General features: G+C 35.7%; 1 protein-coding gene across 21 annotated transcripts in view; it reads right to left on the bottom strand.

The window, feature by feature from the left end:
* Positions 1–27,515, bottom strand: part of LOC109447661 (disintegrin and metalloproteinase domain-containing protein 10) — a 240,849-nt gene that overhangs the window by 29,854 nt on the left and 183,480 nt on the right. For all 21 annotated transcript variants that reach the window (XM_074327662.1, XM_074327659.1, XM_074327660.1 and 18 more), the window contains 4 exons: positions 18,704–18,804; positions 11,643–11,792; positions 8,877–8,969; positions 7,154–7,337 (listed from right to left, as the gene is read on the bottom strand). In XM_074327662.1, coding sequence (XP_074183763.1) covers positions 7,154–7,337; positions 8,877–8,969; positions 11,643–11,792; positions 18,704–18,804 — 528 coding nt within the window. The remainder of the gene's footprint in view (positions 1–7,153; positions 7,338–8,876; positions 8,970–11,642; positions 11,793–18,703; positions 18,805–27,515) is intronic.

The following is a 27,515-nucleotide window of genomic DNA, read 5'->3' as shown; positions in this document are numbered from 1 at the left end:
ACAAAGAGAAGTTGGATCTCCCAATGGTCCGAAAATGGCGAGCAGAGTATGACAACCTCAGTCAACAGGTGGACAAGGGAAATGCTAAGAAGCCCAAGTGTGGATCAGATCAGCAACCATTATTTCCTGAGCTGGAAGACACCATCTGTGAATGGATTGCTGACAGGAGAGCAAAGGCTTTGGTGGTATGCAGGGCTGATATTCAAACATTTGCCCTCGCAATGGCACCACAGTTAGAAATATCCCCAGAAGAATTCAAAGCATCACAACACTGGCTGGATGGCTTCCTTCAGTGGTATGAACTGTCTCTAAGATTGACAGCACTGTTCAAGCTGGAAGATACTGAAGTTATTAAATGTGCACTTGCATTCAAGTCCTTTGTTGATGGCATCGACTTTTCTAAATACCAATTCTCCAACATGATTGCTATGGATGAAATTGCAGTGTTTATGGGCCAAGGATCTCAAACGACAATTGATCAGAGGGGTGCCTTGTCAATCTGCATTCCCTCCACTGGTTATGAAAGTGTACGTGTTACCTGTATTTTGGCAATTCATCTGGCTGGAAAGAAAGCTCCACCTCTGATCATCACTAAGGGCAAGAAAGATAAGGTTGAACATGTTTCAGGCATTTATGTCCTTGAAACCGAAAAGGCCTGGTGCACACAAGCAGTTATAAGGAAGTGAGTCGATTTAATGCTGCCATTTGTTTTTCGAGGTGGCCAAAGAGGTCTGCTAGTCTGGGATTCAGCCAGCACTCACTGTGCTAACGACATGAAGAACTTCCTTGCAGAGAGAACAATAGATCAAATAATGATTCCTGCAGGAATGACTGCCTATCTCCAGACTCTTGATATTGCAATAAACAGGCCATTCAAGGACCATTTACGCATGGAAATCAACGACTACACTGAAAATAGAATGGAGAGAAATCGGCATGGAAACTTTGTGAAGCCTAGCCTGCAAGAGGCTGTAACTTGGGTGAAGAATTCATGGGATAAAATCACTGACAGCTGTGCTGCCAATGCATTACAAGCAGGTTATGGACAAGAAGTGCTCATTTAAGGAGAGCTCTATTGCTGGACATGAGAGATTAGGGCCAATGGTTCTATAGGAAATGGAGTCGCAAGAAATTCAAGCCGGAATTTGGGGTTTGGAGAGTTATGATGATATTCCAGAAGATGACATGACTGCATTTGAATAAATGTAGATTTTTGTACATGAACAAATGCATATATGTAGATTGTTGTACATGAAAAAATAAGACATCCCCTGAAAATAAGTCCTAATGCACCATTTGGAGCAAAAATTAATATAAAACCCAGTCTAATTTTTGGCAAAATATGGTAGTACTGTCAAATTTGAATTAAGCATAGAAGACTTCACACTGCAAATTTATCAGTTAAAAAATATATATTAAAAACTCTGATAATATATTTTTCTGTATTTTTAAGGTCTATTTAGTTCAAGGGAGTGTATAAATTTGAGTGTATTCTCTGAAATATAGTCTTTGTGATTCATATCTTATTTAACTTCTTAAACAACTCCTTTTTAATGACGATTGCTTATAGGAAAGTTTAATATTTGTTACAGACTAATAGCATATGTTGGAACAACTCAATTATACAGGAAGAAAAACACTATATCTAATTTTATAAGTTATGGTTTAATTTTTTTTAAATTCTGTTAACTAGTTTTGATATGCTGGAAACTCAATTAGTGATGAGATATATATACCTATAACTAAACCATAACTAAAGTTCAGCAACTGCTTTATATTATAAATTTAAAATTTCACTATATATGTCATCATTGAAAAACACAATTGTGAATAACAATAAGAAGGGTAAAATGTTTTTAATTCAAGTCAAAAGCAATTACTGATGGATGGGTAACTCAATGACTAGTAAAGAAGTATAACCACATTTTTCTATCGATAGGATAGTCTAAGAGCTAAAGTCATAGAATATCAGTTCGAAACTTTAAAACAGACCCCATACCAAATTAGAAAAACTCCAAAGGTAATATAATACCTTGACAGAGTCCATAAATACAGTTTTGATGTAAGGTAAGCCTCAACACCTAAAACTTAACAGTAGCATGCTGACCATACAATATTGAACTGTGGTCATATAAAGAAAAGTTTACTCTTTCCAGATTCATATTCAAGACTGACTTTGTTTTGGAGACCAGACTCCCTTTTGGGGGTTCTCTTCTAGGCCCAGTATAATTTTAAATGGGAGCCACCAAGTCAGCCCAGTTCGCTAGTTGTTTCTACTTATTATGGAGCTGAGGAAGGAGGTGCTGTTTTCCTCATTAAGGAAACCCGAGGCAGCACCCAAGTACAATATGAAATTAAATACAAACAAATAAAAAGTAGTGTAAAAAAGACTTGAAGACAAGAAACCTACTATTCAAATGCTTCAACACTCATTGCTGTTCCCAGCTTAACTGAGTCAGTAAAGAGGAACAACAGCTAATCATTTGAGTAACTATTCTGTGGAAATTAAAATAATATCACAACAAAATCCTTTCAACTACCAAATATTTGAATAGTGAAATATCTGCAGAATTAAATGAAATTAAGCTAAATAATACAACAGAATCAAAATTAATTAGACTAAATACAAATGAAAAGATTAAGAAACAGTAGTAGGTTACAAGTTGAACAGATCACTATGAAACGCTACTTAAAAAACAAGACAATAGCAAGTATTACCAAATCTATAGGCAGAAACATTAAGTCTCATAGGAGGAGCAAAGACAAGAAATTACAGTGAAAAATAAACAAGTGAAGCAAATGATTTACCTGAGTTTAAAGACACAGAACAGAAAAAAACCCAGTCTCATCCGGTAGCTCCCAATGCAGTGCTCTTCCCATTATGCCCTGACAGTTACCCGAAATGATACCTAAATATTATAGAGTAGTACTATTTTATAATCTGCTCTTTTAAGAAAGAAGGAAATGGATTACAACAATATAACACCTCTACTAAGATGTAGAAAACACTTCAACTTATTAGAACTGTCTTGGGGCCGGCCCGGTGGCTCAGGCAGTTAGAGCTCCGTGCTCCTAACTCCGAAGGCTGCCAGTTCCATTCCCACATGGGCCAGTGGGTTCTCAACCACAAGGTTGCCAGTTTGATTCCTCGACTCCCACAAGGGATGGTGGGCTGCGCCCCCTGCAACTAACAACAGCAACTGGACCTGGAGCTGAGCTGCGCCCTCCACAACTAAGACAGAAAGGACGACAACTTGAAGCTGAACGGCACCCTCCACAACTTAGATTGAAAGGACAACAACTTGACTTGGAAAAAGTCCTGGAAGTACACACTGTTCCCCAATAAAGTCCTATTCCCCTTCCCTAATAAAATCTAAAAAAAAAAAAAGAAATGTCTTGAGAAAGCTAGAATGTTACAGTATATAATAACTAGTAAAATAACTACCAAATGCACTAAACTTGGAGTCAAAAGGTCCAGATTCAAGGTTCTGTGTGATACTGAGTTGGTCAAAGTCTCTGAACCCAAGTTTTCTCATTTATAAAATGGAGGTAGTACTCATATGTGTATTGAAATAGTAAGACCAAATATATAAAGTTCCTTATTAAAAAAATAAAATGTAAGTCAAATATAAAACTCAGTTTGAGTAGTCTGGGGCAAAGAGAAATGAAGAAGAAATCTGTTCAATGTTATGTCAACGCAGGTACCCTTTACAAGCTGAAAAAAAATAGGTCAAAGGAACAGATTCCCTTCTCTTTCCCACTCTGGCCCCCATTCTTCTGTCCTTGCTTAGCCCCTCCTCAGAAGCACTTAGAAGAAAGGCTTCTAAAAGCTGAAATTGGGAGTTTAACACAGAGTAAAGGAAAAGGGCATAAGATAAAGAACCCAATTATAAAAATACAAGTAATACTGTATTTCCCCAAAAATAAGACCTAACCGGAAAATAAGCCCTACCATGATTTTTCAGCATGACATCCCCTGAACATAAGCCCTAACGCATCTTTTGGAGCAAAAATTAATATAAGACCTGGTCTTATTTTCAGGGAAACATGGTATGTCCCACCACTTTCAATCCAGTACTGTTTATTGCTGCTTCAGTAAAATGAGCAGCATCACAAATGGTGGTCCAAATATCATAAACTAGACATAAAAACAAATTGTCCCCAAAATCCATAACCCCAGTCTAATCATGAGAAAAACATCAGACAGATTGCAACAAAGGGGCATCCTACAATATACCTGACCAGTACTCCTCAAAATTTTCAAAGTTATCAAAAACAAAGAAACTCTGAGAAACCCTACTAGCCAAGAGGAAACTAAAGAAACGTGACAACTAAATGTAATATGGTACCCTAGATGAGATCCTATAACAGAAAAAGGACTTTAGGTTAAACCTAAAGGAATCTGAATAAACTATGGACTGACTTTAGTTAACAATACTGGATCATTGTTACAAATGTTACCATACTAATTAATGTAAGCTGTTAATATAGGAAATTGTGGTGGGGGTAGGAGAGTATGGGAACTCTCTATACTGTCTGTACAATTTTTTCGTAAATTTAAAACTGTTCTAAAAATACAGCCTATTTAAAAAAAAAAAGTGGCTGCATCTACAGACATGAGGACATCCGAAGATTTAGGAAAATCTGACCAAACTCCTTCAGGAGCATTACATTCTTTTTTTTTTTTTTTTTTTTTTTCTCTTAATTTTATTGGGGAATATTGGGAGACAGTGTGTTTCTCCAGGACCCATCAGCTCCAAGTAGTTGTCCTTCAATCTAGTTGTGGAGGGAGCAGCTCAGCTCTAAGTCCAGTCACCGTTTTCAATCTTTAGTTGCAAAGGGCGCAGCCCACCATCCCATGTGGGAATTGAACCAGCAACCTTGTTGTTGAGAGCTCGCGCTCTAACCAACTGAGCCATGTGGCCACCCCTCCAGAAGCTCAGTGGCAGCTCACTGTCGTCAATGTAGTTATGGAGGGCGCAGCTCACCGGCCCATGTGTGAATCGAACCAGCAACTCTCTTGTTCAGAGCTTTCACTCTAACCAACTGAGCCATCTGGCCGCTCCAGGAGTATTATATTCTTAATGAACAATAGTCTGGGGTTAACTATTGTTTTGACTATGCAAAATGGCAGACAAGTTTTTAGTTTGAGATCATCCAATCATTTGCCCAGAAGACATTTTGTGAGCAAGCTTCTTTGGAGACAAAATATTTATATGGTGTTTCTCAAACTTATTATGTATCAGAATCACCTGGAGGGCTTCTTCAAACAAAGATTGCTGGGCTCCACATCCAGAGTTTCTGACTTGGTAGACCTGGGTGGGGCCCATGAATATACATTTCTAACAAATTTCCTGGTGATGCTAATGCTGCTAGTCCATGGAGCACACACTGAGAACCACTATACTCATCATGGTAACATACAAACAAAAATCAAATGAATCCCCAAGTTTCTGCAGTACTTACTAATGAGTAAGAAGGGAGCATAAAATTTGTGATAAAATCATCCAACTATTCAAGGACAGGAAAAGAACTTTCAGAACATAAAAGTTATAAAATGTGAAACATCATAGGAAAGAGTGAGCTGTAAAATCCGCTGACAATCCAAGTAACACAAAACCAATACAGATTATCATAAGGGACAAAAATTAAAAATTACTGTACTATGATAATATGCAGCCCATGAGATAAACTTGTACTTTAATGACATCATGAAATTGAGAACACTTTAAAATGTTGAAAAAAAAAAAGAAGCTTTGAAAACTATAAAAAGGATATTCATTGCTGACTTTTTTTAAAAAAAAAAGCAAGAAATATGAAAGTAAAAATAAGGTACAAATGAAAATAAGAATAACAGATCAAAAAATAAACATAAAAATGGGCACAGAAAAGGCTGTCTTACTCTGGATAAAACAGAAGTTGATTCTTTTAAGAAGACAAAAATGGCGCATTAATAAAAAAGAGCTCTATACAGGGGGTGCCAAAAAAATGTATATACATTTTAAGAAAGGAAAAAACTGTATTAAAATTACAGTGATGGTTACCACTTTGAGCATCTCTTGTAATTGCAAGAGTCAAACGTGACTTGTATTCATCTTTTGTTATCGGTATATATTGAGTATTACAGTTTTAATAGTTTTTTTTTTTCCTTTCTTAAAATGGAAATACTTTTCTTGGCACCCTCTGTACATAGCTCAAAAGATGACAGACTACCCATCAAACTATATATAGCAAAACTTATATTCAAAGAGTCTGGGATTTTTTTCTACTCATTTTTCAATTCACAAATTTATATTTCTCTAAACTAAGCTACTGAACTTATACTGTAAATCATAGGCCCTCACCCCCACTGTAATGAGAAGGGGATTATCTTATCCCAGATTTATCAAATGACAGTAGGTTTCATGGCTAAAGCAGAGAGCCTAGCAGAATATGGGCCCACGCAGTGCAGCCAATGGAGTTGTGGGTACTGGGGCCTCCTGCCTGCATCTCTTTTCAAGCAATACTTCACTTCTGTTAAAATAAAGGCTAGAAAAAAATAATAAATGCACGCTTTCTTTTCTTTCTACCTGCTGCTCCTGACCAGGGTCTCTCTGCTTTCTGTCTCACTGTAGAACAGAACCTAAGAACATACTTTTTTTCCCTTTTGACTCTATAACTTTCTTTAAAATTTTTAAATTAATAACTAACTTTTATGAGAAAAATTAGTATTTTGTTTTGATTTTAGAAATGAGTACCATTTTTTCCCTTAAAATCATCTATTTCACAAATATATGGTGGTAGAAGAACTAACTCTGGGTGGTGAACATGTAACGCAATATATAGATGATGCATTACAGAATTGTACACTTGAACCCTATGTAGTTTTGTTGACCATTGTCACCCCAATAAATTTTAATTAAAAAAATTATTTATTTCAGCTTCTGAATGTACCAAATGTCAGGATAACTCCCTGTTACAATTAATTTCAAAATAACAAGCTGCTTCATCTATTTTTCCATATATATCACGCTAATGAATCTTGCCTAACTCAAGTTGTGTAAATTAAGATATTGTACAAGCATCGCTTTCTCCTATACTTTGTAAAATTCAATCTTCCCTGAAAAATTGCCTTTTGTTTCAAGTATTAAGTCAAGACAGTTAGATAAACTACCTGAAGGGGCTCCAACCCAAGCCAGACCAAGAACGCCATCATCAAAATCTCGGTCTGTGAAGACATAGGCTAAACAGTAGTCATCATGATTCTGCTCAGAATTCAATTCCAGAAACTTCTCCACACCAATATTTGGAAAACGGAAGGGATTTGTAGGGTCCTTCTCATCAGCAGTTGTATTGATCTAAAATCCAAAACAATGATTTAAATAATTAATGTTAGCGGAGTCTTAATGTAAGTCTCTGCTCATCTGGTTCTGAATCTGTCTGGACAATATGCTTGGGGGCCAAAGGGAATCAGGCCTCAACTAAGACTTCTACAGTTGTTCCCAATGCCCCTCTCCATCCCTGGGCTAATTATAAGAAGCCAAAACAGAAAGACAATTTTTAACAAGGAGGGTAGGAGAATTAAAATTGAATATATTAAATTTCTAAGTAAGTATTCACCTGATTCCCTGGGGTGGAAAAACAAGTTCTGCTTTCAAAATTTCTAATGAAGTAGTTTCCCAAAGTTAATCACCTGAGCAAGTCTCTTTTAGTGCTTATCTTCTATATATGGTGACAAGTATAAGAAAATAAAACTCTGTATTTTAGCTAGTTACTAGAACAAAACAAATATCGAACCCAAGAGTGTCAATTCAGCAGACGAATCATTTTCTTGGCTCTCCTTGCCAAGAAAGTCACATGAGTCAAACTTCAATTTTTTCCCTGGATGTGGGCAAGAATTTTATTTTTCTTACTGCCAATTTATTTGTCTTATTATTTCAAGCTGAGTTCCTCCAGAATGTTTCTTTCCTGGTGCAGGTTCCTCCTTCACAATCTGAAGAATAATCTGGTTCTGATACCAAACTTCTACTAAACAAAAGCTTTCATTTATCAGCCTCTGCTTCCTTTCAGAGACCTGCCCTTTGAAGTCCTAGAACAATTTGGCTTTCCTCAGGTAAGTCAGAGAATCGCACACAATACTGTTGATAGAGAATAAAAAGGGGTATGTATGAAAGTAAACATTTTTTGTAAACAGTCTATTGAAAATGTCAGTAGTAATGGGAGGATATTACTGGCTCAGGATCAACATTTCTCAAGCTATGTCTGCCAGTTCTCTGGAGTCTCAGTTGATGTTAATATAAAGAAGGTCTCACGGTGAAATTAGTTTAGAAAAATATGGTTTTCTTTCCTAAAGGACTTTTCAAAACTTGAGGTATGTTAGTATGCAATGTGAATTTTCAAGAAGAGGGTACAGTATTACTAAGCGTTATTTCCAAACTTCTAACTTTATTTAACCACTGTATCTATCCTTCCCTCTCCTGGAGCATGAAATGGGACACACACTGAAATACACAGCATAAGGCAAATCTTAGAAACTGGGGAATAATATCAGGGGGAAAAAATGTCAAGTACTGTATCTGTAGTTTTTGAGGTTAGGGCTTTCCATTAATAACTAGTATGTTAATCAGACAGACAGAAAACAGTACTGCCATACCTACTTTGCAGCCTAGATTAAAGTCTTATCAATTTCATTCTTAAATCATAAACCCAGGTATCCCCTCTGTGTGTGCGCATGTGTGTATATGTATAAAAGTCAAGAGTAAAGATAAACTGCATCAGTAAGTACAATTTAAATTATTTAATGCATAAAAATGAAGTAAAAAGTATGCATTTTTCTTTTTGTAAACATGGTCCTTATTGTTTCTTTTTTAATGTTCTTAACTATTAAAATTCCTTACCCTTATGCGTTTCACCATGAAACTGATGTTACGGATTCCGGAGAAGTCTGTGGTCTGATAAATTGTATCAATTGCTTTAACATGACTGGATATCTATTGATTTAAAAAAAGAAAAGCATTTTAGACACAATGTTGAAAAGTGAAAAAGACTGAATTTCCATTTCCTAAATCAAGAATTATTCATGTTCCCAATCAAATTTTAACGTATCTACATCATATACTAGATAAAAGAATGAAATAGATTAGTGAGCTGAAGCTGAGAGGGATTCTGCGCTTTTTCCATACTCTTCTCTGGTCCAAACCAAATATGCACTTTTGTTTCAGCCACATTGTTGCCTCAACCCATCCTACATTGTAACACCTGCCTCCCTTTTTACATGCTGTTTCCTTATGCCTAAGGGTATTTATCCTTCAGGCTCAGCTCAGCTCAAACATGTGTGAGAACTTCCTGATAGTAACAGGACACTCAGTCATTCATTGACTTTGGTCTTTCTATTGCTGTACTAGTACACATTATGTAAGTTTTGTTGACCACTTACCTACCGTGTTTCTCCGAAAATAAGACCTAACCAGAAAATAAGCCCTAGCATGATTTTTCAGGATGACATCCCCTGAACATAAGCCCTAATGAGTCTTTTGGAGCAAACCTTAATATAAAACCCGGTCTTATTTTTTGGGAAACACGGTAAATGCTAGGCACTGTTTTAGGTGCTGGGGATAAAATGGTGAACAAAATAGAGAAGGTCCTCATAAATTTACAGACATTTATTTGTGGGGCTGGATAATTAAAATATAAATAAGGTATGTTCAGATTTTGCTAACCACTAGGAAGAGATTAACATGATGATGGAACACAAAATAATACTGTTTAGCCTGTTGACGCCCAACTAAATACTCTGGCTTCTAAATCACTCTGTATACAGCGTTCCCATCTTCATTTACAAAAAGCTCTTGCTAACATTTATGTGAACACACATATACACACACACACACACACACACACACACACACACACACACACACAATTTTCAAAGAAATTATATAAACATTAAGATAGTCAAGTAGAAGCATTAACAATAATAATTTCAAAAGTAGTCCAGGTTGCCAAATATTGATAAAGTCGTAACAATCCTGATAGGGTCCATTATAAATAAATTCATGCTACCTAACCTCAATTTGGCCTAGCAATCCTCTACTCCATTCTCAACAGTGGTGGTTCAAACATTTCTCCAGAGTTCATCTTGACTTCCCTCTCTCTTTACCTTGAACTTTTTCTGTTTTTATCCATTTATATCTTTTCCAAATGGTACTCTTCCTTAAAGGGTAACTTTTCTTTATTCCTTACTGGATCTTCAAGAACATTTTTTCACATCAATTCTTCTTTCTCTTATATCCTACCACTGTTTCTCTACAGGATGCTTTTCATCTTACTAGTAATGTCTCATGTAATCTCTACCCCATTTTCGCCCCCAAATATTTCATATTATTTTTAAGCCACATTTTTTTCTGTTTTTCACATTTCTTGAAACTCTCACTGTTTCTGCCAACCCATTCCTTACTGTTCACAACGTTTTCACCCTCAACTCTATTGAGAGCTTGCTTAAAGCTCATTAATATTCTTATTAACTATTAGGTTGGTGCAAAAGTAATTGCAGTTTCGCATTTATTTTTAGTTTTAAACTGCAATTACTTTTGCACCAACCTAACAGAAACTAACTAACCACCTTTTGTAGTCATTCCTTTTCCCAGCATTACTAAGGTATAACTGACAAAATTGTAAGATATCAGAATGATTTTATATATGTATAATTGTGAAGGATTCCTGCCATCTAGTTAATTAACATGTCATTCTCTTTGATATCTCCACAACATGACACTATTAGCTATGCACTTTGTTTTGAAACTCTATTTCTTCCTTGGCTAATTATTCAATCCTATCTCTTTAACTATTATGTTTTAGCCCATAGCTTCTCTTGCTCATCCTGTTTACTATATACAGATACTATTTCCCAGTTTCTTCCCTTTTGATTTCATTCTCTCCCCTTATGTTAACTATCTCTTTTGTGCCCTTAAATTCCATGCAGAAAGCTCAAGGCTAAACTGTCCCAAGTTCTAGTTCTACATTTTCGATATCCTAAGGGAATAACCACCTGGCTTTTAAACATGTCTAAAATTAAGCTTATCACCACCACCAACTGAGTTCACCATTTATACTAGTGTCACATCAGTCCTCTCAGTCTCAAATCCTTGGAGTCAAAATGCATTCATCAGACGCTCACTGGATAGCTTCAACATGAAGGACATTTTGAAGGGTATCGCCAAAGACTTTATACTTTAATAAAGGTTGAGAAGACATAAATGCAAATAATAATGTAATTTAGAAAGTGCTTAGTACAATGGGAATACAGAATAGAAATTAAATCCTTCTTGTTGAAAGGATTCCTCTATCCTTCCCTGTTTTAAGACCACAAATGAAAATTCAACCCTCTTTCCAAAGCTAAACTCTATCATCATCATCATCATCATCATCTCCTTCATAAAATCACTTTCTTACACTTGTTTTTTGAATGACACTAAAATATCCTAACTGATCTTTCTTTCAGTTATCTGTGTGCTTATCTTACATATTTTATTATCTCACAATTGAAAATACACATTCTTTATTTTTCCAAAATGAGATACATGCTAACTTAAATTTTTAGAGGAAAATATAGGTAAAATGATACAATATGAAAACTCCTAAAATAGTAAGAAAATTATAAATACCTGGGCAATCACAGCTTCTCGTGTTCCATAATATTTAAAAAACAGATGATCAGTCTGAATATAAAGCTGACAAGTATTTTTTTCAGCTGAAGTTGTACGTTTTTTCCTCAAGAGTTCTGGACCATGAACAGCATGTTTTTCTTGAGGTGTCTATATGGCAAAAAGAGAGTCATTTCTAATAATTAGCATACTTCACCATTACAATTTTATATAGTTAAGAATATGCATTATAAACAATTTCATATTCTACTTTACTATGTAACACCATAGGCATTTCTCCATGCCATTAAAAATTCTTCATAAACATCATTTTCAGCCTTATAACATTCTACTGTATAGATGATTTATTACTTATTCAAGTAATTCTTTCACTTTAAAACATTTTCAAAACATGTCTTTCAATATGTAAGCATTTGGATATAAAGTAAGTCATGGTAGTTTGTAATACTTCTACCTCACCTCTATAAATCCAATCTATTACCTACCCCTGCCAAATTTGTCTCCTAAATACCTAAGGAATCTGCCTATTATCTCCGGCTCCACCACGTTAGCTGAAGCTACCATCACTTATTACCTAGAGTACTGCAGTAAGAGCAATGTTGTCTATCCATATTCACTATTGGCCTTCAGTCTATTCTGCATATTGCAGTCTTTTAAAAATGCAAACTTGAAAATATTGCCCACCTGCATAATATATTTCAATGACTTCCTACTGCTCTAAGGGTAAAGCCCTAAATCCTTTATATGTGCCACCAAATCAGCATTACAGACTCTGCTTAGCCATCCAGTTTCTTCCCATTCCATATTACTTCAAAGAGACCCTACCACATTATCCAACCCTCGCTCTCTGTGCTACAGCTCAATAGGCCTTCTTTCCAATCCTCCAACACACAGTTTTCTCCTCCCAGTCTGCACATGCTGGTGCTACGTCTCCTGATCTAGTTAACTTCTTCCTTCAGACTCAGTGAAGATTAATTTAGTCATTATATCACCTCATAGATCCATGTACCCATGTCCCTAAAATAGAGCAATCTTACAGTTTATTGTGTGGGTATTTGTTTAATTTCTGTCCCCAGCCCACCACCTATTACATCAACCACTAGAATATGAGTTCTAGAAAGAAGATACTATCTCTGTTTGCTTCTCACTATACTACTATCACCTAACACAAACTTGGCAGGCAAACTGGATACTCATAGGTATTTGCTTAAAGAATTACCACTGCTATTGAATCCAAGGACTTAAACATTTGTTGACATGTAAACGCACCATTTTAAGTGAATTTTGATGACACAATTAACAGAACATTCCAATTAAATTTTAAGCCACAATTCCAAATTTACACTTTCCTTGACAACTCCATGTCTAACTGCTCTCTTAGTTATTGCCTTCATTTTACTGTTACCTATTTTCACGGAGTACATCATTCTAGGTTTGCAGTTACTCTGTTTCAAAACATTCCACTGTCTTCTGGTTTCAACTGCTTCCAATGAGAAATGAGCTGTCATTTTTACTGCTGCTTCATTGAGGGTAACTGGACGTTTTTTACTGGTTGCTTTTAGTAGTGTATCTTTTGGATTTTTTACTTTGTAATAATGTGCCAGGGTATTGTTTTCATTATAAAGTATTTATCCTGCTCTAATTACAGGGCTTACTGAATTTGTTGTTTGATAGCCTTTGACACATTTGGAAAATTTCCAGCCATTATTGTCCCTATTTCACGTTTTTTTTTCCTTTCTGAGAAATCAATTATACATATGTTAGATCTTTTTAATGTATTGCCTATGTCTCTTATATTCTTTTCTGTATTGTCTATCCTTTTGTTTCTTACTGGTTCACGCTATTTTCTTATGACATGCTATCCAGATCTAAATCCATCAAATCCTATTCTTAATTTCTGTTACATTTTTCAATTCTAGAATTTCCATTGGGTTCTTTTGTTCATTTTCAATTTTCTACTAACATTTTAATTAAATTTAAATTAAATTACCTCGTAAAGAAATTTTTAATTTCTTTAACGAGAAAAAGTCCTTTATATTTACCTACATACAGAGGGTGCCCAAAAAATGTATACACATTTTTAAAAAGCAAAAAACTGTATTAAAATTGTAATAATATATACCGATAACAAAAGATGAATACAAGTCACATTTGACTTCTGCAATTACAAGAGGTGCTCAAAGTGGTTGTCATCAGCACCCAGACATCTCTGATTACAGTGAACACTGTTCGGTAGACTTCTGTGGCGAGCGTCTAAACTGTTCCAACACCACAGCAGAAGAAGCAGGACTTGCTGCTGTGCAAGGCCTCCTGGATCTTCCCTTGTGCACATCACACATGCACCATGCGTCTTAGACTTACTACGAATGCGTGCAATTGTTAGATGTGTTGGAGGTCTGTTGCACACTCACGCCTCCATTTTCATTGTATTTCTACAACATTCTCAAATTTCAAAGACCACTTCAAAATGGTCTTGAACTCCTCAAATGACAACTGTGCTTCTGCCATTTTCTTTGTCCTGCCAGTCACATGGTGACGCTAGCTAGCATTCATTTGATTAACGCCATCTTTTGAGTAAACATCATACTATACATCGCTACCGTAATTCAATTCAACTTCGAAAAGTTATACATAGATAACATCTCTTAAAATGCGTATACATTTTTTTTGGCACCCCCGGTATTCACTATTTTATGTTTTCCACCTTCTATCCTTTTTCTACCTGAAGAACTGCTTTAATAATTCTTGCAGTGTATACCTCCTACAGACAAATTCTCTCAGCTTTTGTTTGTGTAAAAAAGATCTTTAATTTGCCCACATTTAGAAAACTATTTTCACAGAATATAAAATCTTAGTTTGACAGTTTTCCCCTCAACTCTTTGAAGATGAAGTACATTTTCAGTTTGTTCGGTGTAATGAGAAATCAGCAATTATTCTTATTTTTCTCCTATTGTATCTAAATTTATCTTTTCTTTATCTTTTGCTGCTTTTATTTATGATTTTCTCATTTTCAGTGGTTTCCAATAATTTGACTCTAATATGACCTGGGATGGTTTTCTTTGTGTTTATCATACCTGGGTTTCATTGACCTTCTTGGACCATAAACTTAAATTTTTCTTCATATCTAAAACTTTTGGAGACATTGATTTTTCCAAAATTTTTTTTCTGTATCCCCTCCCCCAGACTCCAATTACTTTCTCTCTATGCTTTAATCTGGATAATTTCTATTGCTTTATTGTCCTTTATTCACATTTACCTATGCTGTCTTCTGCAGTAACTTATTTGCTCTTAAGCCTATTCATTAAAGTTTTCAATTCAGAAAAATGTACTTTTCAGTTTTGTAAGCCACATTTAGTTCTTTATTTTAATTTCTATTCTCTCCTCTTTGTTTTCATGTTTTCTGTGATTTCTTTAAACATACTAATAATAGTTGTTTTAAAAACCTTGTGTGCTAAGTCTATAATATATGGTTCTGTTTCTATCTAGGTGATTTTTCTCCTGATTATGGACAATTTTCAACTTCTTGTCATCTTGTAATGTTTTTTTGAATGCTGGACATTGTGAATGATGTATTATTGAGCAACTGCATTCTGTGTGCTCTTTTAGCAAGTATTATTGAGCTTTGTTCTGATGAGCAGTTAATATACCTGAAAGTCACCTTGATCTTTTTAAAGTTTGGTGTTTTAGCTTAGTTAGGGCTGGTTTCCAGTAGCTTTTAACCCTAGGGTGAAGTTAGCCTACTCCTAGCATGGCTTGGGATCTTTACCAAGTATAATTTGTGATAGTTGTTCAGTTCACAGATTCCGCAGTTTTTCTTTCTCTGATAGTTTTCTCATAGAATCACATCCTGTGCATTCACAGCTTAGCATTCAGCTAAGAATCAAGGCAACTCTTGTGCAGATATCTGTAGCTTTTTCTCAGTGTAGCTATCTCCTCTCAGGTATTCTGCCCGTAAGTTCAGATACCTCCTCAGCTGTCCTGAACTTTGACCTATCTCTTCAACTCATTAAGACTGCTGTATACTTCTTGTCGTCTTGAGATCCCCTTCCTTGTGTCATACCTGAAATTTCATCTCCAGTGAAAAAGTCTGGGAAATCACAGAGATACTTATTTCTCCTCTCTCAAAAATCTCAATCCTGCACTGCCTGTTATCCAATGTTTGAAAACAACCGTTTCATATATTTTGTTCAGTTTTCTCATCGTTTTTTGCAAGAAAGCTAGTTTGATACCAGTTATTCCATCTGAGCTGGAAAGGAAAATCTTCACTTAATTTTTCTACTAAGAGTTTCAAAGTTTTCATTTTAGACATTTACTACTTTAATCCATCTGGAGTCCCGTTTTGTTTTAAATATGGTATGAGACAGAGATCCAACTTCATCTTTTGCCAAATGGATAAACATTTTTTTCTGGCTCCATTTATTCAATGGTCTCTGTTTCCTCCTCAATGATTTGAAATTCCAACTTTACCACATAACAATGTTTCATATATATGTATGGGTCTATTCCTGAGCACTCAACTGTATTCCTCTGGTTAATTCGTTAATCCTTACACTGATATCACTCTCTCAATTACTATAATAAGTTTTAATATATTTTAGGGTAAATGCCCTTTTCCTGCTCATCATCTTTAGATGGGCCCTATTTCTTCTTAGCTTTTACTTTTCCATATAACATTTTAGACTCATCAAGTGCTGTGAATAACCCTGTTGTATTGGAATTATATTGACTCTATGAATAAATATGGGGAAAATGATATTTTTATAATAGATATTACTTTCCATTAACATGGTATGTCTCTTCAATTGTTTAAAATTCATCTTTTTAAACATATTCGTTAGATTTTTAAAATTTTTCTTAAATAGGTCTTATAATTCTCTGTTGTATTTATTCTTCAATACCATGATATCCTTGATACTATTATTAATGAAGTTCTCTCTTCTGTCATATTTCTGGTAGTCTACTGCTGGATATAAAGAAATGTGGCCTACTTTTGTACATTAATATTATATCTAGCCACTGTTAAGCTCTACTATGTCTAGCAATGTGTAGTTTTGTCTTCTCTGTCCACATTGCTGGTACCTTAGTACAAGCCACTATCACTTTTCAACTGAATAACTGCAACAACTTCTAATTAGTCTCCCAGTCTCTAATCTTGCCCCCCTGGAATTAAAACCCCACCTGGAATTAAAACCCCACCCTGGAATTAAAAATTCTTTACTGCTCTTACTATTTCTCTGGCCTTTGTATATAGGCAGACCTCAGAGACACTACTGGTTCAGTTCCAGACCACCACATTAAAGCAAGTATGGCAATAAAGCCCATCATAATCTTTTTGCTGGTGGAGGGTCTTGCATTCAATTTGTAAAAAAAAAAACATCTGGGCTGGCCTGGTGGCTTAGGTGGTTGGAGCACTGTGTTCCTAACACCGAGGTTGCTGGTTCGATTCCCACATGGGCCAGTGAGCTGCGCCCTCTACAGCTAAGACTGTGAACAGCAGTCTGTGGGCTACAGCTGTGGGCTACTGTGAGCTGCCATGAGTGGCTGGCAGCCAGCGTGAGTGGCCAGCAACCATCGTAAGCTGCTATGTGCTGCCAGCTCTCCCTGGAGCTGGCCTGCCGTGAGCAGCCGGAGGTTGGCGTGAGCTGCCGTGGGCTGCTGAGTACTGCCACGGGCTGCTGTGTGCCGCTGTGGGCTACCGTGTGCTGCCATGAACAGCCAGTGGCCAGCATGAGTGGCTGGTGGCCAGCGTGAGTGGCCGGCAGCCAGCATTAGTGGCCGGCAGCCCGTGAGAGCTGCTGTGAGCGGCCGATCAACTACTGGTAACCAACTGCCTCAGCCGGGGGGAGTGCAAGGCTCATAATACCAACATGGGCCAAGGAGCTGTGTCCTACATAACTAGACTAAGAAACAACAGCTTGAACCAGAGTGGAGGGGGAGAGGGTGGAAGAAAAGGCGGGGGAAAAAACGCAACATCTGTGAAGTAATAATAAAACAAAGTATGCCTGTATAGTGTTCCTACTATCTTTCCATCTATTCATGGCCAACCTAACTCTTACTTATTCTTTTAGTTTATTATTATTGTCCTCAAATACTTCCCAGGCTAGGTTAACAATTCCTCCTAAGTATAGAATTATCACCCTATGCTTGATCCTCTACTATCTTTTACTATCCTCAACTATTTCTCTGTCTCCAACTAAACTATAAACTTTTTGTGGCCAAGCCTTTATCTTAATCTCCACATATGCCTAGAACCTACCACAGTCTCTGACATTTGACATAAGATTAATACATCGTTGTTCAATGAATGCGAGAATAAAATCTCACTTATATTTGAAAGATCCACCTGAAATAGAATTGTTTTGCCACATTACAGATCAAGAAACACACAAATTTGCATTTGTGATACAAGAAACTTGAGAAATATTACTCCATCCTATGACTTCTAGAAAGGATGTCTAAACTACATGATAAATGTTTTATCATAAAAATAATCTTTTTCATTTTAAACTTGTGTTTTAAATAACTATAAACCTATCACCTATGACTAAAGAAAAAGGAAATCAAAAAAGAATACAAGAGCAATAGTCAAATGGTAAAAAATCTTACAATTAAAATAGCAACAGCAATGTGATTTTTATTAGGGTGACTAACTATATCAGTTTACTTAGAGACACGTGACTTTCAGTGTTAAAAACTGGGATGTCCCAGGCAAACAAAGGACATTTGGTCAGTTTAATTTCCATACTAATATAAATACTTACATTTATAGAAAACACAAGTTTGGCCTATTTTTCAAATTTCACAATAAAACATGTAAGACTGAGTATGTTTTGGACACGTAATGTAATGTTTACTGAGTCATGCAGATTTGTATTCAAATCTGAGCACCACATCTTTATTATAGGCAAGTTACCTGGCCTCTTTGAGCATTAAAAAATATAAATATTTCCACACAGTGGTATAAATCTTTCCGAAATCCTAGAAAACATATTTTTAATGTAGGAACACATTCTCAAGTTCATTTCCATTTCTTAAATGCAAGCTAGTATTAAAATCCTTACCTGCGTTACTTCCTCTACGCCAGTCATCTGGTACTTCCTCATCCTTTCAAATACCGAATGATCTGCACACCCGCCCTGTGGACCATATTTATGGGGGTAATCTAAAACACAAAGAAGAAATGCCATTACCATCACATATTCAGGTATTATGAATTATCTTATTAATGAAAATTTAACTGTCATAATTAATAAAAGTCATACATGCTTATTGAGTACCTGTAGGAAAGAAATTATGCTAGGCATTCAATTTTCAAACCTGGCAGGTTCCTAAGTTCTCCCTCAATAAAACACCACTGGTCTCTAGATCTTTATCATATGGATGATGTGTGAATTCTAAAAAAGAACAATAATCATTGTTTATTCTGGATTTAACTTTCCCAACCTTTCCCAGTTTGGATATATAGAGCATCTTTATACTGCAATTTACTTCATTTTGTAATTTATAACTTTCCCTGTAAACACATTAAATTTCCTTTACTGCAAATGTACAATGCCACCTCAATCAGAACTACAGTTAGGCTAATATAATATTTGGATTGAATTCCTTCATGAATACCAACTGGCCTCATAAAAGTGACCTAGAAACATGTTCCATGGCACAGTAAAAGCAGACAGAGTTTAAATTTATTCAATGGATAATTCAAGCAAATGCTTTGTAAACCAATAACTATTTTATCATTTTTCTCCCTTTATAATTAAATAATGATTAATTTATCCTTGGTTCTATTTGCAGATAGCTGTTCATTTTAGTTTAGTCATGTAAAAATTTACTTCACTCTCTAAAAGTTCACCCACTTCTCTGTTAAGGTCCTCCTTAGTTCATGAACCTGTTTTATAATTCAATCTGGTAACCATAATTAAGAGAACTGTCAAAATAAAATACCAACACAAGGGTGAGAGGGGAAGTACTGAAAAATCCTTAAGTAGCTTATAGATGTAATACACAGAATTATAATTAGAAATACTGTAGGTAGTTTCTTAATAAAATCTAGAATATAGAGGACACTAGTAATCTATTTCATTGGAAATATGAATTAAATATAATAATACAAATCTAAACTGGCAAGTAGAAGGTAAGGGTTATGGATGATCTACCTATACTGATACAATAGCTCTGATTTAAACTTTAAATTAGATTTTATCAGGGGTCAAGATTGCAACAATTGTAAAATTCTAATCAATAAATGTGAAAGAAATAGACTTAAAAGTTACCATTTTATAACCCCGCATGTATAAGCTAATTTAGGCAAGGATCATCAATGGGCGCTAAAACCACTGAGTGAAAGATTTGGGTAACAGAATAGTCATCTTCTCCAAAAGTATCACCCAACAGATTACTTAATAATGATAAAGGGAAAAGGTACCTTCACACTAAAGAGCTATATAGTGATTACCACTTCATTTACCAAGTGATCAAATTAATCATCACCATAATAGGACATTCTGATGTGTATTATGTGCCTCCTGCTGTGATGCAGGTAAACATTCAGCTTCATCTGTGCAGTATTTTTGCCAAAGTATGTTAACTGAATCTAATCAGGAATAAACAATTGGACACACCGAAAATGTGGAACATTCTATGAGTCACATGAAAAAAAGGCAATGTCATTAAAAAAGAGAAAAAGTTGAGAACTATGGGTGGGAGAGCCTGGTAATTAAGACACAAAAAGAGACATCATAAACAAATGCCCAAAAAATTTTTTTTGGACAATTGGAGAAATTTTATTATAGACTGTATAGTAAATTATATTATTGAATTCATGTTAATTTTTTAGGTAAAACACTACTATAGATATTTAGGAAAATGTACATGTTCGTAGGAGATGTGTGCTCAAGTATTTAGCAATAATTTTTCATGATGTCTGCAACCTACTTTCAAATGGTTCCCAAAAAAAGTGTGTTGGGAGAGCTATAAAATGTTTCAAAAAAATGGCAAATCTGGGGGAAGTATGTATGTGTTCATTATACAATTGTTTCGACTATTTTTAAGTTTGAAACTGTCAAAATAAAATTAGGACTAAAAGACTGCAGTATCAGTGGAACAAGTTCAAATGATTTTGAAATGGAAAGCCAACACAACTAAAGTGACGAACAAGAAAAAAACTAATGCACATATTTTTTATTGTTTCAAAGGCTGACTTTAGTAAAGAGAAAAAACAATACCATACAACATATATTTAATAAGAATCTACCATAAAGGCTGGAGAGTCTCACAGTGTAGTATGCCAAGATTTTCAATTCTCAGTATTAAGTAGATTCAGGGTATTATCACCACAATGCCTTCTTCTATATACTATAATTTTTACCTGAAAATGTCCCAATGAGCCTTGCCCAGATTCTTAATGGAAACTAGCTTGCCTAGACCACCAGCTAAGGAAGTTCTTCCATGTCTAGAACACAATGTACAGACAAGTGTACATACTTAAGTTCTTTATTCAGTTAACAGACCAGATCTCTTTGAATTTTCCTACTTGTTTTGATTATTACAGAAAGCCAAGTTCATAGTTTGATATTATTTATATACATCCATCATTTTGTGTTATTTTACCCAATACTGGGATAGTCCAGTCTCCAGCAACTAAAAATGTGGCCTGATTGTTTGGCTAGTTTTCCCTTAAATCATGGATAATAAAATGGTTTATCTATTTCTTACAAGATAACAATGTGAATGAATGAGGAGGAATCCTTCTGCCAACCCTGGCACTATCTAGGCAGGTAAGTAAAAAATGCTCTCAGAATACTTTTACACAAAATACTTTGCCAAAGAAAATGGGTAAGACTATTTAATATATTTTCAAAAGCTTATTTTAATTTCTGTTCCAATGTGATAAGCAACTAATTTCTGATTCAACTGGTGTGTTATATGTTCTTATTTTTCCCTTATAGATCAGTTTGTGGTGCCTTAATTTAGATTTGTTTATTAAGACAATACTTAAGTTAATCTATTTTACCATTTACACACAAAGAGTTATTTTAAACTACAGTTCTAATTTATCATAAAGTTTCTTAAAATTATCTTAATAACCTCCCAAACTGCTGCCTCTCTCACACACGAACGTGACAACAGACACAAAAGCATGGACATCAATGACCCCACTCCCAAATAAAACGATTTAACTTAGCCTTTCAAAAGAAAAGTCCTGTGATTAAATCACTACATCCAGTTTTCAGATGAACTTTCCCCAAATGTCTACCATAACTGATCTCCCCATCCCACACCCTCATTATTATCAAATACAAAAAAAAAAAGGTGGGAGCTGCGAAAAAAAAATTTGTTTACCAAAATATACAACCTTCCCCAAAACATCTTCCTAACAGTTCATCAATCACATAACCAGTAGAAAAGAAAAAAAGTTTTTAAATATTCAAAGATTTTATTTGAAAAAACAATTTTACTCTTGGCACACTTTGGCAATCAACGACCAAATAGGTTCTTCACTATCTTGAGTACAAATCTGGACTAAATTTCCCAGCCTACCTTCCAAGTTAAGTGTGACATAACCGAGTTCTAGTTGAAATAATGTGAACAGTAGGGAAGTATACTAGCCAGGGTCCTCCATGCTCTTTTCCCTTCTGAATGGTTGGTAGGAAACACCTGGGAACAGCAATATAATATAGCCACAAAATAAAGTAGTGAGATTCCTAGTCACTTATTGAAGGAAAGCTGCCCAATAAGGAATATTCACATTAAGCTGTTCCATGATGAGAAATGAGCTGGTAGTGCATTTTCTCCCTGAACTTAGAGGCTGTTTGGTACTGCAGTTAGCATTACTTCAAACACATGGTAAAAACTTTTGTCAGGAATAGAAGAAATGATCTTATATCTGCTCTCTACTGGCATTTGGCCAATTTTCTTATCGTAGGCAATACCAAAATAATCTTGGCCTAGCATAAAAGAAATCCTTTAGTAGTGTTGATATTTGTTATTTTCTAAATCTTTTCATTTATAACTTGTTTTCACTCATCCAAAGATATAACTTTTGCCAAAAAAAAATCAGCCATATAGTTAAGTTGAAGACTGATACTCACAGTGCAATAATAATTCCACCTTTTAAATACCGAAGCAGACTCTACAACACCCAGATTAAAAATATTGCATGCTTAGAGAAATAAGTACTATTATCACACTTCAAACAGTTTTTCAAAAGAGGATTTCAATGCAAGATTTTCAGTTTCAGAAAATAAAAAGTTATGAAGTTCATTAGCAATCTAGTTACAAGTCCATCACATAATGAACACATCAAAACAACATTTCTGTTTCCATGTATAGTTTAGTTCAACTAATATACTTCAAAATGTAAGGCAGTTGATATGTCTGATTTTAATCAAATTTGAGAAATAACAAAGTTCATAATCTAATCATGATAGAAATTAGAATTGACCTTTAGTCAAAGCATACTATACTTTAAATCTGCTTCTACACAGGCACAAAAGAGCTACTACAAAGTATTTCTGGAAGAGAGGATTTTATAGTTTCCAAACTCTGTGCATGGCATTTAACTGAACATCTTACTAAGTTCAAGAACAGAACAAAAATAAGGATCTATCTTAAACAACTACAACATCATTTTCTTTAATGTAATGATAAGGGAAGCCAAAGAAGAGTATACATGTCTGATTTATATATAATCAGCAATTCCTATTATATAGTATCCCAATAAAACATAAACATTCTCCAGATAACAATACTCAACACATTCACACTCCATGTTATCACTACATTGGCACTGAAGCTGGTGGGCATTTGAACGTGTCGGGGAGGAAAAATTTCTCCTCTACCTTCTTGGTTCTTCTGGCTGGTCTAAGAATTAAACTGACATGAGACATATTAACATGAGAAAAACAAATTTAATATTTTGTATATACACAGAGGCTCCATAAAAATATGAGGCCCAAAGGGCAGGAGGTAACTAAAGCTTACAGAACACCCTGAGCTAAGGGAAAGGAGTAAGGGTCTGGCACTTCAAAGGGGAAGAAGACAATTTACAGGGAGACGGAAGAACAAATGTTTGCTGTCATGGAGATGAATATGAACAACAGGCCTTGCTAAGCTCCCCCCGCCCCACCACATCTTGCTCATATTCTTTGTAGTTATCTTTGGTGATAGTTCCATTCCTGGAATAAGCCCCCTACCTAAATTTTTTTTAAGCAGGTAAGGGGACAGTAAAAAAAAAAAAAAAACTTCCTGAGTCTTCTGTTTCTTAAAAATAATCAGCCTAAAATAATCCAAATGCCAAAGAGACGTACCTGGGATGGCAAATTTCACTCCCCTACAAACATTAAGATTAAGGTAATCAAACAAGTAGTGTCTGATGGGTATCTAATCTACTTGATAAAATATATAAAATTGATATATTTATATACATAAACACTTAGGCTGGTGCAAAAGTAATTGCTGTTTTGCAATTATTTTTAACCTTTTAAACCGCACCATCTTTTGCACCAACCTAATAGATACATGCATACACATATTTATAACACTGTGTATATAATACACACACATACAAAACGTGTGGATTTCTTTCTACCACTCCTCCACATAGTCAGAAGTTGAGTAAGTCCCAGTGTAATACCCCACCACCTACAGGCTAGTATCCACAGGAACTGAAAGGAAGCCAGAAGAAACTTAAGAACATAACCATACTCTATCAGGCCATCACTCCCCAGGTTGAAAAGATGGTCTAGATTTAATAATCAGATTCCCTGCCCCTATCCCACCCCTATCCACCTGGCTGGAACCAAGAGAGTACCTATGTTTTAGAAAATCACCTCTCTTGTCTATCACCTGGCAGGGGTCAAGAGAGTCCTTCTGTAGCATTCCTCACCTCCATTAGGAGGTTTCTAGCAGGAATCAAAGGAGAACTCCAGAACTCTTCCTGTTCTGGGGAAGACATTCCTTTGCCCCTTACTTCACTGAAACACTCACAGCTACTTACCACTTTCAGCCTTGGGACCATGAGGACTATTCTCATTGTGGCCTGGCTTTCATAAACATGAGACTATACCACCAACTACTCCAATTTATGAGAGCTATTTGGAACCCCCCCCCCCAAGTCACTACTTCCCTCTATTTCCTTACTTGTAGCTCCTAACTCATTGTCACTCTCTCTAACACTACCCCATCGTAATTCTCAGTGACTCCTGCAGTCACGTTGATGATCCTTCTGATACACCACCTTTTCTCACTTACACGTTCATACTACTGAGCCTGTCATTACTGATAACTGAAACGCTTTCATAATCTCAACTTCCAACCGTACTTTCTACCACTTATCTGTTCAGAACATTCCCTTTAGACTCCAGCAGTCCTTCAACACTCCTAAAACCCTTTAATCCACCCACGCTACTACCTTGTTCAATGGCCAGCACTGGATGTTTCTTTCTTTTCCTGATACACTTTAAAATCCCATACTAAATTATTATTATAATTACTCCACTGCATTTGCCTTAAATTCCCTTGGCACCCACCTCCTAACTCTCAACCAAATGCTGTTTAAACTCGACTCTCTACCTATACCCCTGCTGCTGAATGGGGCTGGAGAAAAATTGGTAACTATAACTCCTTTCACTCAAAAATCATAATCTGTAACCTCAAACAGTTCATTTAGGCCACATGGCAAAGACACTGTATTCCCAGGGTCCATTCTCAATTAGCTAGTTAACTCCAGGCAGTGCTCACTTTGGCACATTAGGAGAGGCAGCAAAAGTGACCATGCAAGCTGAAACTATACAACGTGATCTTAATAATCCATGGGCAAAATTACAATTGTTCCATGACCCTTAGTATTTTTTATCAAAATACTAAAACTCTCTTATATTGTTTATAAATATATAGGGGGCTGAAAAAGAGTAAAACTGTTAATTTAGTACTGTAATTTAAAACATTAGAAATATCAAGAATTAGAATATTTTAAAAGAAAAATTAGTGTTTTCTTTGTAAATTATATTTTGTATATAAATTAAAGACATACACTCTTTTTGAAAACTTGTATTTAGGATTAAAAAAAAAAAATTCCCCAAGCAGCAAAGCAGTATTTATACATGGATCAAATTCTCAGCACAAAACTCTCCCAATAGAAAAAATAAAAAATATAAAATATAAAATTTTTCCTATATACTTTTAAAACTTCTAAAAGAGCCTATTTTCCCTGGCTACCACATTAACTATGAAAATGGACAATGACATTTTCCCTTTAAAATTACTGACAATATAATCCCCAATTCTAGAAAAAGCCTTTGTTCAACTAATGAATAAGCCCTCATTGAGATGCTAAATCATAGGATGCACTGTAGTCCCCTGAAAAGGCCACACAGCATATTCTTTCACAAAGAATGAGTCATTTGGTGTAGAATATTCAGCCTATTTAAAACAAAGATCAGCTTTAAATCTATTGCCTTTCTTCCAGGTCCTTTGCATGCCAACCTCTTGGTTTTGTTTTGTTGCAGGAGGCACAAATATAATAATACATTATATTGTGATATCACCTCAAGCAGGAAATAGCTCCAGTTAACTCTCATTCACTCCAGAAAGGGAGACTATTTATAGTTCAGATTCGCTGCCCAACAGAACCATGTATAAAACACCCACTTCTCACTCCATACTAACTAGAGTAGACCTTTCATCCTCACTACCCCCAGCAAGCTATCCCTCCCTTTATGTTACTGGCAGGTTAGGGATTTGACTAAGTCCAAGGCCTTGCCTATGAGATGACTCTAACAGTCAAAACTTGGTGTAATCACTTCAACATGCTGTGAATCACCAAACCCAATAAAATAATCCAACTTTTATTATATTAATTAAATTTAAAACAGAGTGACTCCTCAGACAGATAATGTACAAAAAGTTGCTTTGTTAGTATCTGGAGGGTAGGTAGGTGGAGCCTTGCCCATGAAAATGCCATTTATTCCCAAAGTTGCCAAAAATCAACATGGATTCACTGAAGGAAGGATAGTAAAGAGAACAGGCTTTTTTTTTTTTTTTTTTTTTTAAGGAGAATTGATGAGTTTACAGGTGTTAAAAATAAGATAACAGGCCCACAATGGAGTCACTTAGTCTAAGCCCCATGTCACCATACCAAGACTTAATTACACTTTACGTGTCTGCCAGAAATTGAATGTTAAATCAGTCAATCAAGAATCACCTGGTCAGCACTAGTGAGGGAATCTGCCTGACAGATCACCGCCATTCCTTAAAGGAAAGTGACCTTGCCACAACCAATCACTTTTTGCTAGTGTAACTTCTTGTTCCTGCTCCTTTCTGCCTGTAGGTCTTTCATTTTGTACAGCTCCTTGACTTCCTTTCTGTCTGCCAGATGGGATGCTGCCCAATTCATGAACTGCTGAATAATGCTAATAAGACTTGAAAATTTACTCAGCTGAATTTTGTTTTTTAAAAGAGGGATGTTAGAATGGGTAGAGAGGACCTCAAATGTCCTTCTCCCTTTTAATTCCAGGGGATAGGAGTTCCTTTTTCCCTAGTATCCCTTACGCCTCACGCAGTCTCTGGGCAGGATGAGGAAAGAGCATGAGAAGAGGGGCATAGTATGACTGTCCCTGAAAAGGAAAGGAAGTTGAAGATGGTCCACTTTTCCACATGCACTCATAACACTGATCTCAGGCAACAGAGGTGCTGAGCTGGGCCAGTCATGTACCACCTCACCCATGGTTTTTAATAAGAGTTAGTGTTGGAGACAAGCAGATCATAGGCATCAGGTTAGTAGGAGAAAATGTTGCTCTATTATTCTGATCAATTATAAATAGAATCACTAGACTTTAAAGTGCATTAAGACAGATCCGTTGCCACAATATCTGA

This window comes from Rhinolophus sinicus, linkage group LG03 (genome assembly GCF_036562045.2).
Source record: "Rhinolophus sinicus isolate RSC01 linkage group LG03, ASM3656204v1, whole genome shotgun sequence".
Lineage (NCBI taxonomy): Eukaryota > Metazoa > Chordata > Mammalia > Chiroptera > Rhinolophidae > Rhinolophus > Rhinolophus sinicus.
The sequence above is the reverse complement of the archived record's forward strand: the minus strand, read 5'-3'. Positions and strand labels throughout refer to the sequence as shown.